General features: G+C 44.4%; 1 protein-coding gene across 2 annotated transcripts in view; it reads right to left on the reverse strand.

The window, feature by feature from the left end:
- The window catches only part of LOC119382455 (tuberin), a 122180-nt gene that overhangs the window by 96951 nt on the left and 5518 nt on the right, over nucleotides 1-19711 (reverse strand). For both annotated transcript variants that reach the window (XR_005181536.2, XM_037650164.2), the window contains exons 5-11: nucleotides 17031-17095; nucleotides 14359-14491; nucleotides 14200-14248; nucleotides 13787-13986; nucleotides 12972-13248; nucleotides 6482-6622; nucleotides 1501-1677 (exon numbers count right to left, since the gene is read on the reverse strand). Coding sequence is in view for 1 of the 2 variants with exons in the window: in XM_037650164.2 (XP_037506092.1) it covers nucleotides 1501-1677; nucleotides 6482-6622; nucleotides 12972-13248; nucleotides 13787-13986; nucleotides 14200-14248; nucleotides 14359-14491; nucleotides 17031-17095 (1042 nt within the window). In the remaining variant the exon portion in view is untranslated. The remainder of the gene's footprint in view (nucleotides 1-1500; nucleotides 1678-6481; nucleotides 6623-12971; nucleotides 13249-13786; nucleotides 13987-14199; nucleotides 14249-14358; nucleotides 14492-17030; nucleotides 17096-19711) is intronic.

Below are 19711 nucleotides of genomic sequence, written 5' to 3' on the forward strand. Positions count from 1 at the left end.
AAAAATGCCATACCAACATGCCCAAACAGTCACAATGGCAAGCTCATGAAATCCACTTTAACTAGGTTTATTGTATATGTATGAAATGGACATGTAGATTTACCCCATTTCCAGCAAGTCATCTCTAGCAATAATAAGAATAAATAATTTCTGGGGTGTTACGCGCCAAAACCGCGATATGATTATGAGGCACGCTGTAGTGGATGGCTCCAGAAATTGCAACCACCTGGGGTTCTTTAACATGCACAGGCCTCAAGCATTTCGCCTCCATCGAAATGTGACTGCCATGGCTGGGATCAAACCTGAGACTTTCAGATCAATAGCTGAGCATTCTAACCACAGTACCACTACAGCAGCTATCTTAGCAATGAATGCCTCACCAAACACATGAAGTTGTCTGTATAAAGATGTACTATATGAAATCTCCTGTAAATGTTGGCATGCATACTTGAGTTGGGTATGTAAAAACATATTAGGATATGGAAAGCTCTTTTGGTATGATAGTGGCTCATTTTAAAAAAGAATGAAATATTAAAAAAGAGTGAAATGACGAAAAGTGAACGTGCCAATTCCGATTTTGTTGCACTAGGGTATCAATACACTGAATTTCACAGCTAGCACAGCAAAAGCAGTGAACAAGCATACAACACACAGGTAGTGCCAAATAAGGCATATGGGGACATAGTGTCAATGGCAACTGTTCATGACTGACTGTGGTGTCACCTCCTATCCACCTATAGTATTTTACTTGCATAATGAGCACAATGCAATCCATGCAACAAAACTACAGCACACAATTATATGCAATTTGTCCAGTTCTGCACATTGTGTCTAACCTTTTTTGAAACGGGTGAAAACAAAAAGAATTTTTCAGCAACAGTAAGAAAGATCTACATTGTTACGTGACAAATGATGCATGTTGAGGTTCAGGAACAAAAAACAACTGACAGGACAGTCCTGGTAGCATTCTCGTTCACAGTGATTGCAAAAGAAAGAAAGAAAGAAAGAAAGAAAGAAAGAAAGAAAGAAAGAAAGAAAGAAAGAAAGAAAGAAAGAAAGAAAGAAAAAGGGGCTTCATGAGCCATGTCAGATGTCTTGTCAAGACTGTCCACAGATATTTGGGCAGAACAGAATGACTTACCCTTGTCACAAACTGCAAAGGTGCACACTAGGCAAAAGAGAGGAAAGTCTGTGCAGGTTCCTCATAGCTACCTACACTGCATGTGTGTTTCGTGTGTTTCTTGGCATCAAATTAACTGCAAGTATGCCCTTCACCATAGCTTTAACTGTGTGCACCTTTGCCTCCAAGATATAATTCTTCCAGCAGTTACTCTCTCAGTCTTGTTCAACGAAAGAATGCATCCACAGGAGTTTTCTTTCCTTCGAATCTCTGTAAGCCCTCATGCTGATGTCTCTCTTCTAAAGCAATACCGTATCTTTCACAAGGCTACTCCATGTGGACCAAGGCAATTGCCCTAGAATTGAACTATTATATAATACCTCACAGAGATGCCGATGGCTAGCAAGGAGATCGAGGAGGTGCAGTCGCACAGCTGGCGTTGCCATCTTGGGGTTCAAGAACCGCTCCAGAAGCTCTGCCATGTGGCTTGCCCAGTGCAGAGGGAACAGCTCTGCTTGTCGGGTTCGAAACTCCACTAGTCGCAGCAGTGATGTTTCCTGCAGTGCCCACGTGCCAGATCATGGCCAATGATGTGATGGTTAAAGGCAATTAAGTGTGCTGCTTTGATGTACAGCAACGCAGTTTGTCATAGGGATGAACGAATAGTAAGGTTGAGGTTCAAAGCAAATAGTGATTTGGTTGAATTATTTCGAATTTAATAGTTTAAATAGTATTGTGAGGCAATGTTTAGGACGCTCAAGACACTTCTTTGTTGTGTCGAGTATGAGCCCCACAACCCAAACCCAAGCAGTGATGATGAGTATATACACATGAGAAGATGAAGCGCACAAACAATGCTTACACTAATCGACTTCGACTCCTGATCATCGACTGGAAAAATAAATAGTGCAGCTTCAGGAGGGAAAGCTGCATCTTTCACACTATATGAAACTCCTGCGGACTGCCCGTCAAATACAGTAGACTCTCATTAAACGGAACCTGAAGGGGCCAGGAAAATGTGTTCTGTTTAACAGGAGTTCCATTTAGCGAGAAGGAGCAGGGTTGCAGAATTCAAGCACGAAACCAATCATACCACAGGCAGTTATTCCATTTAAGCAGCAATTCTGTTTAAGAGGTTTCCTTTTACTGAGAGTCTACTGTATATTGTTGGTGTATGTTGAAGGTGTACGGACTGAGGCACTGGTGGACACAGGCGCATCGGTTTCTGTCATTAGTGCAGACTTGTGTTCCCGCTTGAGAAAAGTGAAGACACCGTACGATGGCCCTACCCTTCGCTGCGCTGACGGAGTTCTTGTTCGGCCTTCTAGTGTTTGTACAGTGCGGGTGTTCATTGATGGCATCTTTCATCACATTCAGTTTCTTGTGCTGCCCTCGTGCACTCACACGCTCTCATCTTGGGATGGGACTCTCTTTCTTCAGCATCAGCTTTCATATCTTGTCGTCAGCGAGTCATTCATATGACAGGCACAGAGTTTTCCTCCGATGTCGTTCCTCACAGCTTGCGTTTCGTCACAGCCACTGTTGCTGTATTTCGCTGGGAGACAAGAATATTATTACGCTGGCTTCTGATACAGTTGTTAATGGTGACGTGTTCATTGCCCCATCTGGTCGCTGCAAACCTAGGGGACTTACCATCGCACCTGGTCTTGTGCGGTTTAACGACGGTAGAGCATTGATTGCCGCACTTAATCCAAATTCCTCGCCAGTGATGCTGCCCCAGGGCACTGCTGCGAGTTGCTTCGCTGACACCGAGCCTTTTTCGCTGGTTTCCCTTCACGAAGAATCACCACCTTTGTCTGCCTCAACTGATCCTAACGCTGTGAGCGCTGCTTTAAATGCTACCATCAATCCCGACCTCACTGCTGAGCAAAAGAGAGACCTTTTAGACATTCTTCAGAAGCACAGCATTTCGTTTGACGTACATTCCAAGGTTCTCGGCTGCACTTCCATCACAGAGCACCGCATCGAAACCGACGCCCATACCGCGTGTCTTCGGCGGAACGGCAAATCATCGAGGACAACGTCACCAACATGCTCAAACGCGACGTCATCCGACCTTCATCCAGCTCTTGGTCATCTCCTGTGGTGTTGGTCCAGAAAAAGGACGGCTCTGTACGATTTTGTGTCGATTACAGAGCACTTAATAAGATCACAAAAAAAAGAAGTCTATCCGTTGCCATGAATCGACGATGCCCTCGACTCCCTTCAAGGCACAGAGTATTTCTCCAGTCTCGACCTCCGGTCCAGGTATTGGCAGATACCTATGCACGAAGCGGACAAAGACAAAACAGCCTTTGCAACTCCGGATGGGCTTTATGAGTTCAACGTAATGCCCATCGGATTATGCAATGCTTCTGCAACATTCGAGTGCATGATAGACACTGTTTGACGAGGCCTAAAGTGGAAAACCTGTTTATGTTATCTAGACGACATCATTATTTTTTATTCCACTTTTCCTCACAACCTTGAGCGTTTGGACGAAGTTTTAACATGCATTTCGAACGTTGGACTGCTCAATACAAAGAAGTGCCATTTCGCCAGCAAAAGCATTAAAGTGCTAGGCCACCTTGTCCATAAAGATGGCGTTCGATTGGACCCGGACAAGATTGCTGCCGTAATTCGTTTTCCTCGTCCAGAAAATCAAGAACATTTGCGAAGTTTCCTTGGCCTAGCGTCTTACTTCCGCTGCTTCATCAGTCACTTTGCTGCCATTGCAGGGCCATTACACAAGCTTCTGATGTCAGAAACAGCCTTTGCTTGGACTGATGACTGCGAGTGTGCGTTCCGAGCCTTCAAACGTGCGTTAACATCAGACCCCGTCCTCCGTCACTTCGACGAGAGTGCACCTACTTTTCTGCACACAGATGCAAGCGGCCATGGAATCTGTGCTGTCCTCCTACAGCGCGACAACATTTCACAAGAGCGAGTTGTCGCATATGCCAGTCGTGTACTAACACCTGCGGAGCAGAACTACTCGATAACAGAGCAGGAATGTCTCACTGTAGTTTGGGCCATAAAAAAATTCCAACCGTACCTTTATGGACACCACTTCACTGTGATTACCGACCATCACGCTTCATGCTGGTTGTCCCCTCTGAAAAATTTGTCTGGGCGCCTCAGTCGCTGGATACTTCGCTTGCAAGAGTACACTTTTGACACTGTGCACAAGTCTGGCAAACAGCATCAGGATGCGGACGCCCTCTCTCACTGCCCTCTGCCACTTTCATCTCCGACCATGCACCCTCGTTGCCCTTCAGGTGATCATGAGGCTTCATCTTCCCTCACGTTATCACCACTGGCAGTTGCTGAGTCCCTATCTTCAAACCGCCGCGCTCAGTTCGCCTCGTGTCAACGTGACGACTCCTATTGTAACCTAAGTGGCACATCTTCTTCACCTAATGTAAGACTACGTCATCAGCTACGGCGGTTCAAGCTGGAAAACAACGTGCTGCATCGTTATACTTACAATACCGATGGACATCGGTGGGTGCCAGTACTTCCCCGTTCGCTGCATACACAAGTTCTTGAAGCACTGCACGACGACCCGTCTGCTGGCCACTTGGGGTTTCACAAGACATACAAGTGTGTTAGGCGCCGTTTCTTCTGGCCTGGCCTTTCTACCTTTGTGGCCAAGTATGTCGCTTCTTGCACACTTTGTCAACGCCGAAAACGACAAACTTCACCTCCTGCTGGCCTGTTACAATCCATCCCATGTCCCGAAACACCATTTGCCATTATCGGAATAGACCTAGTCTGACCACTTCCCGTAATAGTCGGGCCACTTCCTGTAACGCCAGCAGGTCATCGGTGGATTGTGACAGCGGTTGATCACCTCATATGGTACGCAGAGACTGCCCCTCTACGCACTAGTTCTGCGTCAGACGTTGCCACCTTCTTTTTGGAAGCTATTGTGCTGCGTCATGGTGCACCTCGCGTGCTGCTGAGTGATTGCGGCAAGACCTTTTGGTCCACAATTCTTGAAGAAGTGCTAAAAACTTGCGGGACAGTTGATAAGACGACATCAGCCTACCATCCTCAAACTAATGGCTTAACAGAGAGATTCCATCGGACTCTAACAGACACGATATCAATGTACATCGGACTAAACCACGATAACTGGGACACAATCTTACCCTTTGTGACATTTGCGCACACCTCTGTCCAACGGACTACTGGATATTCACCTTTCTACCTCATCTACGTTCGTGCGCCAACATTCACCATCGACGCCTCTTTCTTCAATGTAACGACGAAAACCTCTACAACTACACCAGAACATTTCAACTTTAGGCTGGATGAATGTTGACAGCGTGCTCGCCTCAACACAGAGGCCAGTCAACAAGATCGCAAGCAGCGTTATGACAGCTTTCACTGCGACATCACCTTCCGTCCTGGAGATGAAGTACTACTTTGGATGCCTGTTCGTGCTCCCGGATTGTGTGCGAAGTTTCAATCGCACTTTCTTGGACCATACATTGTTCGTGAACAAACATCCCCAGTCAACTACCTTGTCACTTCCATCAAGGTTTCTTTGGACCATCGTTACCGTGCATCTGAGATAGTTCACGTTTCGCGCCTCAAGCCATTTGTTCGCCGTACCTTTCGTGCCTAAATCGCGGCCGGGCCGGCCCCTCACGCGAGCGGGGAAAATTAGTGTGAGCATTGTTTATGCGCTTCATCTTCTCATATGTACATACTCATCATCACTGCTTGGGTTTGGGTTGTGGGGCTCATACTCGACACAATAAAGAAGTGTCTTGAGCGTCCTAAACGTTGCCTCACAGTATATATTACATGTTGTAAAGAAAAATGAGCATTTTTATCACAACCTAACTTGCGCAATAGTACTTTGAAGAATTAGAACAAGGCTTGTGCAAATGCCATTTCTTCTTTTTTTTAATTCTAAATGGACTAGAAGCAAATTCGAATAGTAGCGGGATTTCAATAATAGTAGGGTGCAAGTTAAAGGCGGTGAAATGCGCTACATTTTACGTTTGCTGGACTTAGTGCGCATAAGACCCTATAACCAGCTTCTGAACTTGAAAAAACTAATTGATCAGAGTGCTTCTGAACTTGAAAAAACTAATTGATCGGAGTGCATGACAAGGAGTAAAGCATGTCTATTCGTTCATTTCAAATATAGTACTTCAAAATCTTGGACGTTTTAAGTTCAATCCGAAGCGAATTCAAATACTGTGACATTTGTTTGAATATTCGAAGCCCTCAAATATTTGCCCAGGCATAGTTCCTCGGCTTCAGTGAAGAAGGAAAAATATCTTTGTGCAGCACAGGTTGAAAGGAGCTACGAGGAGGATGTTACATTGCGAATGTGGTACGCACGGGACGAAGTGGTGCCGCTTGGTCTACCAGCTCAAAGAGGTGTGCGGCACTGCCCTCAAAGGTGCCCTGGTCATACAACAGCTCCACACGTGTTAGCAGCTCATGAGCCATTTGCTGCAGCTGCCGTCCACCAGATTGGCCCTGCACATGATAGGGGAGCAGGGTTTTAAACTTTTATGAAGCAACAAATGTAAATGCATAATTCATCATTCCTCTAATCTATATATATATACAATATTCACTGTTTTGCCTTAGTCTGATGTCTGCGTAAGATTGCACAATCTGTGCAATATCAACAAGGCCCTGCAAAGGCCTCATTATACCATTATACGCGTCTTGAACATTGAAAATTGTAACATGGAGATGGAAGACAAGTACTAACATGACACTTAGTTAAGCCTGAACTACATGAACACACTAAAGCAAGTTGTCAGCACGGTGTTCGGGGCCTTCTGCATGTCATCTATCACCATGAGTGAAAGCTTGCCATTGTTGCCACCCGGAATGGTAAGGATGCAAGTGATGTTTAGGGCCTTTTGTTAAAGAATGGCCCTACTCAACGGCATGTTTTCTGTATGCATATCGATGTACCCTAGGTACAGGGCTTTTTCGATGTTGATGTATGCTGCTTCCTCTGCCTTTTATCTTTGTTGACTTGAGCCACCAGCACTGACAGCACTCATGATGCTGTCCTCCAATTTCGAAATTGTTGAAAGTGAGCACAATGAAATTCCATGTCTTTCAGCAACAGTCACCTTCTTATCCCCGCTCATCCCTTTAGCGATAATTCTGGCCTCTATATAAAGGCACAGAAGCAAAACTTCTCTCTTGCAAGGTGCACCGCTCATTATAAACAGGAAAAAATTCAGCAGGTGTTACACTCTTGTAACACAAGAAGGCAAGAACCTGGCTGCACTCATGTAAGACAAATGAGCCACAACGAACAAATATGCATGTTTTGCATTAAATTGACCTTTTGAATGCCTCATGTGACCACTTTTGTCTTTGTATGTATTTTCCAAAGGTGTGCAGACTTTAGCAAAGTACCCATTATGCATCTCCAAGGCAATACACGCACCTACGTAGCTGCTGTGTACGTATCAACTGCCCTGCGACTTTGATACGTACACAGCGGATGGCCCAGCAGCACATTCTGCTCCACAGATTGAAAGCCCGCCAGCAAAATCCATGTATTAATGGGTGCATGCAAAGCGCCGTTTGCCCCGCCTAAAGTTTTCATTTTCATCTGCCAGTCAAGGAGGATCCTGGTACATGCAAGTGATGCGCAAGGACTTCGCTAAATTTGGGATACTGCATCAAATGATCTCGTTAGATGATGAAAAAAAAAACACAGTTTTCCATGGAGATAGCTTGGGAGATGAAAAAGATGCCCTAGTTTGAGAACTTTGTTATATATTGAGGTTTGTTATAAGGACGTTCAATTATACTTCGAAATTTCAGACATTTTAAATTTGCGTCAGAGTGAATTCAGGTACATTAATATTCATTCAAATATTCGAAGTGCTCTGATATTTGCCTAAGCCTGAAAATTCCTACTAGTTGGAACAATAGCTATGCAATGACGTAAATAAAAAGCGCCCAACACTGGTGTAGCCAAGGTGCAGTCCTGCGAAGTTTTTCAATTTTGCAAGTGTATATATACCCCCATGCATACAAAGGCACGCACATACACACGTAAAGTATGATTGAACCCCCCCTCCAAAAACTTTCTCGCTAAGCTACTGGTGCCCAATGTTATAAAAGTCATGGGAACCACAGAAGTGTTCACGGCGGCAAACTCAGAGTTGTCTGCTCAATTTCATATGTGTGCTTGACGACACTGAGACCAGCTTGGAGATGAACACTTGCTTCTCATGGCCACACTTCAAGATACACATGCTCAGATATTCTGAAAAGGATGTTTGCAGTAGCGCCTTTGACGTCAAGTTATTTGGCTCTTAAAAATGATGTTTTCATGACAACTAACAGTACCTTAATTCGTCCAAAGCTTGGATATGCTGCTTCTGTGTGGGACCCTATGCATGCAAAATTACTCATTACCTTAGAACTCAGAATAACTCAGCTCGTTTCATTCTTTTGAACAACAATTGCACTGCTAGCGATTTTTTTTAGAACACTAAGGTGCTATCGACCAACTGTGATGAACTAACCAGATAAATAGTAGAAGCCGCCAAAATCGCAAAGTTGGGTAGCGATTGTGCAAGCACACAATCCCTGTCCCTGTCGGATAAAGAATTGTATTTTTTACAGAGAAGCTGATGCCTCTCGTTGGTCTGAAAATTCCGTGGCGTCAGCACAAAGCTCCTACAGCGCGTATGTACCACACATATTGGGCAAATCCCACTACTCACCACAGATGCTCGCATGCTCCTCTGCTAGCACATGCACGCGATCCTTGCATTTTCACCTCTGACGCTGAGGAAGGGTATTCGGAGGGGTGGACGGACGAGCCGACGAATGCAACGTGGCGAAGGAAAGAGTGAAACGAGCAAACGTGTGTAACTATGCTAGCGTTCGCTGTAGACTCGTGCACAACTGCCACGCCACAACTAAATTTCAACCTCTGAGTGGTTTAGGGGCCCTTTAGCAATTGCAGGCAAACGGCATATCTGTCTTTGCAATAAGGCATACAGCGTACAGCTCAGTATTCGTTTCAATAAGGAAAACCACGAAACAAGCATCAAAACCGCATGATGGATGATAAGGCACCTGCGAACAATGGGAACACCCTACCACGCGCTCCCGGTAAAGATTAGGTTGCAGCTGCTTTGCACTTCACACGAGGGTTTCAAGTGACATCAAATGGCCCTTCCTTCTCCCCACGGGTGTTTCCAGCTTTCATACATAAAGCGGAGACCCGTCTAGCAACTCATTCAGTTCATTCTAAGACTGCCATGGGTAGACCACGGAAATTAAAGACACTAGAAGAACAGCGTGAATGCAATGCTCGACGAAAGGAAAAAATTTCTCTTGCTGAAAATGGTCGCGGAACCAATCACGGACCACAGTGACCACAAAGCGATTATCACTACCATTACTCTAAAGTAGAGCTGTGCGAATAGTAAAATTTTGGGTGCGAAGCGAATTCTAATATTGAAGTGTGAGTGCAAATCGAATCGAACATTTTTCGAATATTTCTCTAATACTTCGAAGCGAAATTGCAGAAAAAAAAAGTTAGAGAGGGTTCTTAAGCATATTCTTATGAGATAGCAACATGAAAGTGTTTCTTTTCACTAGGTTGATGAAGCGTTGGCGGGGTGGTGTTTCATAGTTGTCTCATCAGGAATGAGGCAATGTAGAGGCCGAATTGTAATTATGTACATGATTTGGTGCAACCAAAGTGTTGCCGACAACACTTTACATGTGATAGGCAAAGATGCCATTTCCTCAGCCTCTCCTCCTCTTTCAACTTCTATGGAAGCCAAACTGATGTGGCGGACAAGGGTGTGCTCCCTTCAAGTCCGAAGTTCCAAATCTGCCTTGTAGACGTCGATATATAAGAACATCTGAAATTTTGGATACTAAGAAGCTTCGGCTTCCGACGGACTTCCTGCCAAAATTTCAGGTCCAAAACAGCATTAATTGAGCCCCCACCTCTGCCACATCTTTCATCTCCATGTTGGAACCAGCGTTTTCTTGAGTTAATACATTTGCGACCGTAGCAGAGCTTGAAAGAAAGCTTTGCTGCATTACCGGGGTGTGATGAGGTGAAGCATATTGTAAATCTAGGGACCACTTCCAATCGGACGTTGACTGTGTCTTGGAAAACCCTTACAAAGATTTATTAATACCCGTGTCACACGGGCGTTTCGAAGGCCATTGAACCGATGGCCCATTGACTCAACGGGGATGCACGCGCTGCCACACGGGCAGTTTTGAAGGCCATCGAGTCAGTGGCCCATCGAGTCGACGGAGCACTCCACAACTCCATTGAAACTTCGACGGCCATCGAGCGGCGGAAGCGGAAACAGCGTCACCGCGCCCTCTCGTTCCCAGTGTGCTCGTACTCATGATTAGAAAAGGAAAAATTTAACGAGTATGCATTAAAAGTAGTGTGCATGGGCGTTGTAACCTATTTACTAAAGTATTTGTGTGATTTCACGCTTCGTTCTGTCACCGCATCCACAGTCGTCAGCAAATTGTTCACGAGCAACAGCTCATTCTCGATGGCATTGGCTTTCTCTTTCGCCGCTTCGATCCCAGCATCAAGCTGCATGATCGCAGCCGCATAGAACACCATAGCGGCCTTGTCATCTGTTTCACGGTCACTCATGATGGCGGAACAGGCACGTAATGAAACCAACGAAACGAAATGAATACACACAACCGCAAAACCAGGCAAAACTACGTGGTAAACTTCGCAAACCTGGAAAAGCGGCCGGATGGGTAAAGCGGTTATAACGTAGCCACAGTTTCACTGTTCAACAAACTTATAACCAACTCTGCTTATAACTAATATTGCACTTATAATTATGTATAAACATTTTTTTTATATTTCAGAACAAGACAACGCACAAATGTGTGCTTTTAAGTGGATTTATTTTAGTTCACTTACGACGACATGAAAACGAAAATAAGATTAGCAGCGCCACAAAATGTTTGCGAGAAACACCTGAATCAGTCAACGGCCGTTGAAAACCATCGTGTGGCAACGCGAGAACTCCATCGAGTTCGATGGAGTTGTAGCGTTTCGATGGCCATCGGCTAAATGGCCTTTCAAACATGCCCGTGTGTCACGGGTATTAGACAGCCTATAGACTGTCTAAAATTGGGTTGAGACAGTCTATAGACTGTCTAAACACATTTTTGTGAGGAAAGTTCGACCGTAACGGAGCTTGAAAGGCAGCTTTGCCGCAATACGAGAGTGTAATGAGGTGAAGCATATTAAAAATCTGAAGGGGTCACTTTCAATCGGGTGTGGACTGTATTTGTTTTTGGGAAGTTCGAATAGTTCAAATAGTAAAATTCCAGAGCGAATCGAATCGAATAGCAAACACTATTAGAAAAATATTCGAAATTTCGAATATTCGCACACCCCTACTCTAAATTAATTATAAAACATACCCCGATCAGCATGTGTGGCTGGACATTCACGTTTGCAGGGCGGGATGGCAGCCAATTCTTTTGAACATGCATTAGCTTTTGAATTGTTTCGCATATCTTGTAAACCACAGAATGATAGAAAAAAATGCACTTCTCTGCGCATGACATCTGGGTGCAGTGTGTGAGCACCACCACTGTATATGTTCGTGCTGCAGTTGCAATAAACCATTTTGCTGATAACACACGTGTTGTGTCCTCCCTTCTCATCCTTGTGTTACCCAGTGTTAAATATATAGCTTCCTAGCACATTAGCCATGAAAGCCATCCTTTCCCTTCCATATTTAAGGACTCATTGAGAACTCGCCCGTTTGAACTTGTTTCACAAGATATACTATCATTCCACTCTTCACAATACATTCATTCTTCCACCGCGGTGTACATCCCATTGCATTGATCATCGCCATAAAGTAGCTCTTTCATTTTAAAAAACAAAAATTTTCTCCGAATCATTTTCACGACGCACGGCAATCGAGTGGAACCATCTTCCTGCTGAAATCACATCAATCCCCAACAATCAATGTTTTCACGAAGCACTAACCAACACTGTTTAAATAATAGCCTGTTTTACCTTACTGTTATTATTACTCACTATTTGTTTTGCCTTATGTATGCATTTATGTATGTATGTGTGTATGTATTTTGTTCCCACACCCCTATGTGATGCTTTTGGCCTTGAGGGGTAAAATAAATAAATTAATTAAATAAATAACGAGTCCAGAGAAGTGAGCCATCTTTCCATTTCTCGGCATTAAAATTGAAATAAATTTCCTTTTTTCCATCTGCTTTAAACTATATTTCATATTTCGCAACATAAAAAATTGAGTACACAAATACCCACCATGAATATTGCCCACTGATGCTTACTGCCTCAGAATAAAATGGCCAAGTTTGCAGTTGAGTATGAAAACAAACAGCTAGTACAAGACGAGGGCCAAACGGGGGTAATATAGTATGATTTGCTGATGAATCTTGCCACTTTTTATGTTCCATACAGGCTGTTTCATTCAATAATATTTGCTGCCTTATTAGTGGTCGTTTAAAGATTCACAGGATCCCTTACGCATTCACATAAGCTGACTCGAAGGCGAAAGCCACCCAGTGTGGCTATTTTATCAGCCAATTTATACAGACGTCTAACGTTCACTATTCAATGTTCACTAATTAGATCACTACTCACTTAATCATGCTTTCACTCGCTTTTGTCCAGTTTTCACTCCCCTAGACGTAACATGATCTTTCTTTGCTTCGCTTCTCTCACGCCAGCTTTTGTGTTCAAGGCCACATTTGCATTTGATTGCCCTTGTTGAACACACACAGCTAGGAATTCTAGCATGCATTCTGAAACATCATGAGTAGGCAAGAATACCTGTGGGAAAGTGAGAAGAGTGGCCAGAAGGTTCAGAATGGCATCCCAGGCGACCGGCCCAAGCGGGGGTGCGCCCTCCCCCAGCAACCACTGCAGGCATACAGCTGCCTCGTAGGCAACAGACGGATGAGCCCTGTCACTGTCCACTGCCCGGCCCAGTGAAGGGAGCACGCCCGCTGCCTTATGATGCAACGAGCTGACTGCATTCGGACTCCACAGGGCAGCGCCCACAAAGAACACTGCCCCTTTGAGCAGACTGGTGTCGCACACGTTGGACCTGCACATGTACAGCGGGGTTCCTGAGAAGAAGTGATTACCATACTCAAAAACAGCAATTAATAACTTTAAAGTGCAGCCGTCCACTGCGAGTGCACTTAAAGCTGAGGAAAACAGAGGCTCTAGAACGTCTTCTTTGCTTGGTCACTGGCAATGGCACGTTACTGTTCACTGATGAGAGCACGCACACACACAGCCTTTGCACATCTCTCTTTCATCCTGTTGTTTCCATTTTGCAGTTTGCATTTCTGTGACACAATGAAAGCCCAATATGCTACCCTCTTAAGGTAAGTTCAGAGCTGAATTGGTGACTGGTTCTTGCTAGTGTAGGATTAACTCAAGCTGACCACACAGTTTTCCATGTAGAAAAGTTAATCAGTTAGTTTGCATCTACATTGGAGTGAGTGAATCTTGCCATTGACCATTACTGCCATTACTCAGAATTCCGCCTGCTTCGCTAACTCACTAGACGTCCCATAGACCACACCCACAGACATTACCCATGGCAGGGAACAGCAGCAGCAAAGAAAAGTGCACACCTGTCCTCGAGCAAGCGGCAGAGATAGCCAATGGTGCGGTGACCCAGGTGGGTGCCCAACAGGTTGCGCATCAGTCGCCAGCTAGGCTCCGAGAAGGGTGCCACCACCACTGTGCGGCAAGCTGTAGGCACCAGGTGGCCGAGCAACTCTGCACTGACCATACCATAGCCCACCACGCTGTCCAGCAGCTCCAAACCCAGCTGCAAGACCAATACTTCCAGTGAGAGGAATCAATACATTTGAAGTGGAGTTAATCAATTGTATCAAACAACCTTTGAGACTAGTGATGCAACATGCTCTAAAAAATTATGAAGCTGATATGATTAACCTTGTCAGTACTGAAGTACTAGTCATTATTACAGAATATGCTACATTTTAATAATACAACAATAATAATAGTGGCAGTGGCCTACCTGAACATCTAGCTCTGAATTGGTGCGGCAGCACAGGATGCAGGTGTTCCTGCACAAGAAGTAAGCAGGCACCGTTGTTCCACTACACATGCAGAGCATTACCTTCACCCTAAAGACAACAAATCATGCCACAGACAACGTGGACACTGAAGAACTCACTGCACAAATCCCATGATGGTGGTCCGGTCGAGGAAAGACGAGTTGAAGCGCACCACGGTCACAAGCAGAGGCAGCAGCTCTTGTGCCCTGCCAGCACTCAAAACCTCAGGCATCCACCGAACAAGAAATGCACCTAGGGACAAGAGTTAGCACAATCACACATGGATTCTAGGATACTATTAACAGGTCGATTGGACTCGGGCCCTTGTTCCAATTATCTTTTCTTCCAATAGCCGATAAACCAAAACGATGACAACGAAGTACTACTAATAATAATAATATCTGGGATTTTACGTGCCAACACCACAATATGATTTATGATTATGAGGCATGCCACAGCGGAGGGCTCCGGAAATTTTGGCTATCTGACGTTCTTTAACGTGCACTGAGACTGCACAGTACACAGGCCTCTAGCATTTCACCTTCATCGAAAGGCAATCGCCGCAGACGGGATCAAACCCGTGACTTTGGGTCAGCAGTTGAGCACCATAACCACCGTAACACCGGAGTGAACATGAAGGTGAAAGCCTTAAGTGCCTCATGAGGTGTGGGATGTGAACGTTCGACGGTGTTGGCATCGGCGACAACACATATGGTACCAAAGAAGAAAAAGAAAAGAAGTGTGATCCGTGTGGCGCAAGCTGCGCGTTAACTTCGTTCACTTTGTCCTTGCGGCATGTGCGTGATGAAAAAAAATGCCAGGCCTATGTGGAACATGCTGCACAGTCACACTGAAAGCTGGAGGTGTAGCCTTTATGGAGTCCGCCGTAAACTCTTTTTTCCTTTTGCTTTCCTGCCCTCCTCCTCCTAGGTCCTTTCTGTCCTCCATTCCCTTCTCCTATACAGTGTAGCACGTAGGCGCCATTACCGTATTCACTCGATTCTACCGCGCCCTCGACTGTAACGTGCACCCGTTTTCCGCGACCAAAAAAAAAAAAAAAAGTAATACATCGATTGTAACGCGCACCCATTTTTCGTGAGAGGAAAGAACAAAAAAAGTCCGTAGGAGTCAAACTTCGCACACTCAGAAGAACAAGTATTTGGGTTTTAAAGAACTACAGTTTCAAAAAAGTAAAACACAAAGTCAAAAGGCAGGCATTGCCGCTAAAACTGTCACGACTACGGCGGCGATACGAGTCGCGTAATGGATCAGTCCTCGCCACTGTCAGACAACTCCTTGTCGCTGTCAACGCTCTTCGATTTCGGGAAACCGGCCCTGCTTTGGTCCACTGAAACCTTTTCGTGAAGCTTTGCTGTAAAAAAAACTTTTGCTACTGTTTGCGCCAGTCTCGCACGCGTGTTTCGGGAACACCGAATGACCGCGATGTGGCCCGATTTCCGTCCATCTCTGCACTTGTAACAACTATTCTTTTTAATGCTGCATCATGGTGCACTAGTCGAGTATTTGGAGTCTGCACTTCCATGCCGTCGATGTGAACGCAGAACGGGATGACAATCTCCTCAGCACACGTACGAACTGAAACAATAATGGCAGAAATGGCCAAGTAGGAGGCGGCCATTTTGAAATGCCGATGGCAATACAATAACCGAGTTTCTTTTTTTTTTTTTTCGGTACTCGATTCTAACGCACATGCTATTTTTGGACTCGTTTTACCGGAAAAAAGGTGCGCGTTAGATTCGAGTAAATACGGTATATGGGCCAGCAGAATCTTCTGTTTTTCATTAAAGAGCATTCTCTCTCCTTCTGGGGGCAACTAGTACTGCAAGGACCATTGCAATGTAGTACCTACTTTGCCATAGATCATCATAATTTTTACGAATTAGGGAAGTACCCACTACGCCATTATTCATCATTCTGTGGAGAAGCAAGGTACCCACTACGCATCTGTAAGGCATTATGTGCCCTATGTTGATGCTGCGGCTAATGACGAAGGATTAGGGCAGAGCACTTTATATTGGGTGGGAAGCTTTAAACCACCCAACCATAACGCAATTCGCACTGTGTGATGCCTGGTGCTACTTAACTCTTCTACCACACCCTATTACATCTGTTAACGAGATTCCTTACCCGACATGAAGCCTGTTTCATCATTCTTCTGTCAGCACGAGTACAAACAATTTTCAGTGCAGTCTAACTTCTACAAGCTTGTTACTCATAACTGCCCTTGTGTTAGTTCCCACATATGGTCTTTGGACTGAACTTTCTTCAAAGGCAAACTGTTTGATGACAACGTAGTTTGTAAAAGTGCCAAGTTATAATGCACAAGTTATAACACAATCAGCTTTCCTGTCAAACAGCACAACACTGAACAGAATGAACTTGGGTTGAAGAAAAGATGCACAGATGCTTTTCTTTTTTTTCTTATGCGACTACTGCAAGAACCGTTGCAAGATACCCACCTCACCATGGATCATCATAATTTTTACGAATTAGGGAAATACCCACTGTGCCATTATTCGTCATTCTGTGGAGAAGCAAGGTACCCGCTACGCATCTGTAAGGCATTATGTGTCCTTTGTTGATGCTATGGCTGATGAGGAAGAATTAGGGCTGAGTACTTTATAATGGGTGGGACACAATGTTCAATATTCTGCTGCTTGACAAGATGTACCAACCAGCCGAAATGAACTTGCTACTAACAGCAGTCCTGGTCTTTGCAGTGGATTGTACTTTATAGTATACTTGTCCACAATCCAGCAAGCGGACTCACCGGCCTGTTCCTCAAAAAGGTTCAAGCATTTTCCATTGTCTGTCAGTGCCCGCACCAGCTCCAACCTGCACATGCAGAAAGGAGATTGTGTCCTTGCACCTGTTCCAGCCACACACTGAACTGCAGGCCCTAGAGGAAATGCCACAATCCCCTACAATCAACAGGAATCGGAAACAATGTTCCCATGCCAAATCAATCACATGAAATCAAGCAAAACTGATCATATCCCCAAAGGTGACTGTTCGAGAAACTGCCCCAGGAGAGCATGTCACGTACTTATCACATCACATGAAATCAAGCAAAACTGATCATGTCCCCAAAGGTGACTGTTCGAGAAACTGCCCTAGGAGAGCATGTCATGTACTTGTGATTCAGTGAATTCCTATTAGATAAGTAAGTTCTGCAGAACTTGCTTGTCAAGCAGCAGACAAGTCTGCCAAACCAGTTTTTGCACCCTTACAGCCTGTCCCATGGCCAACTAAACCTAGCGAAAAGCTCGGCACGGACATCATTGGTCAAAGTGAACGTGTTTCATAGGACTGCGGATTTTAATTACATTAGTTGACTACTACTCCAAGTGGCCTGAAGTTTACTTTACTCATAAAGTCACATCTGAAGCAGTCATTACATTTTTGTCAGCACTTTTCGGTAGGGAAGGCTTCCCAGAAGAAACTATCATGGACAACAGTCTTCAGTTTAAGTCACAAATGTCTGAAACTTTCCTCTCGGACAAAGGCATCCAACAGCTTTGCCATTCAAACTACTATCTGCAAGTCAACGGCCAAGATGAAAGAATTAACCGCATTTTGAAAGAGCAAACTCAGCTTGCTCAACTTGAATGTTGCCCACTGAAACAAGTTATCGGTGAGTACATGGGCACGTACCTCTTTACGCCTCAGGCTACTACAGGCTTGTCACCTGCAAAACTTCTGCACAATTGCCAGCCTTATTCTGGAATTGGCATTACAGGGTAACACCCAAAGTCTTCTGCTCCTTGGCTAATTTCAGATCCTTTCAGAACACGAGTGTTACATAGGCAACAGGCAACTAAGCAGCACGTAGATTCTAAGCATGGAGCAACACCTCCTAAACTGCCGGTGAGCCTCAGGGTTAAAGTAAATCTGCCAGGGAAGCAGAATAAATACAGGGGTCCCTGTACAATCCTCAGTCAAGTCAATGATTAGTGATGAGCTAGTAATTGTCAATGCAGAGCATAACGCAACTGCAGAGCAGGATGCATGTCCTCTGCCTAACTCACCATCTATGCACCAGAATTTCTCCCAACCTCCGTGTTGTTGTGCAGCACCACAGTTAGTGCATCTTCCGCTAACCACCATGCAGGCACCTTCAAAACGGTTGACGTGCACAGCCCCAAACTTTCTTCAAGGGAAAGGAAAGATGGATCGTCTACAGAAACTCCAGAAACTCTGCTTTGTTCACTCTCTAATGACGATAAGCGTGTAGGTGAGCCCCAAGGCTCGAACTATTATAGTGTCAGATGTGTTTGTGTTACCATTTCACTCCTTTCCGTTGTACTAAAGGACTAGTCTATGCCATGCAGTTCACCCTGCCTCGGTGCAAGCGTTGATATGCATGCTAGAACTAATGCGCAAGCATTTTACACAATACTGAAAACTTTTCTATCGCGTGTTTGCACAGTTTGATTGTGTTATGCCTGTTACACCAACAAACCCAGCTATTAACGTCTCTGAGTGTCTTCTTTTACCCTTCAGCTACAGCCTGCAGCCTTTGTGTCAAGTGTTAGTTGAAACTTATGCCTGATTATTGATTGGCTGTTGCACATTTATGAAAGCCCCTGTCAATGCAAGGGTGAGATATGTTCAGTATGTCTTGCCTGTATACACTGTTCACAGCTCCATTTCAAACTCATGAAGTTTGTGAGCGCAACAGCTAGTGTTGCTATAAGTGCCTGGTTTCAAAAGCTTTCAGCTCATGTTGTGTGACCAGACCAATAGTTTCTTAGAAAAAGTTTAAAGTTAGTGCTGGACAATCAACTGTTACATAAGAATGCCTGAACACAGGCATGACCGAACCTTACCAGAAAGAAAAAGCAGCAAATTATTTAATATTTCAAGTTCATTGGCGAGCAAATAACCACTTCATTGTTCAAATAACTCTTTTTTTTGGCTGAATAGGGCAGATTCAAGGGTCTACTAGTTTAGTGTGAATATGTTGATGGTACAGTGATTGATAAAAATATTTCTAATCATCATGTGAACTGGACAGCGCTCTTGCGAAACAATGTTTCAGCTTATTAGCAAAAAAGGAAGCAAAATGCACTTTTGAAGAAGACAAGTGCATCCTATCGAGTAGCCTTTTTAAGGGTCAAAATAACCCCGAAAAAGATATTCATAGTTAATAGAAAACATTTTCCTTCAGTTATTAGCTGAAATATAATGCTTGCATCAGATATTTTCGAAAACTTTTTAATTTAAAAAAATGAGGGGTCTAAATACATGTTACACTGAAAAAAATTCTTGCTTTAAAGTGCTACATCATTACATTTCACTGCATGAGGAGGGGGGAAAAAATCAGTAAAAGAAGTGAAACAAGAGCAAAGCGCAGAGGGTCACAAAACCAAGCCTGTGACTTCCTTCTAAAGAAATACTCGACAAATGAAGCCTCCGATAGAGTAGGCTCAACATTTCAAAAAGCGATTT

The sequence above is a fragment of the Rhipicephalus sanguineus genome, chromosome 2 (assembly GCF_013339695.2).
Source record: "Rhipicephalus sanguineus isolate Rsan-2018 chromosome 2, BIME_Rsan_1.4, whole genome shotgun sequence".
NCBI lineage: Eukaryota > Metazoa > Arthropoda > Arachnida > Ixodida > Ixodidae > Rhipicephalus > Rhipicephalus sanguineus.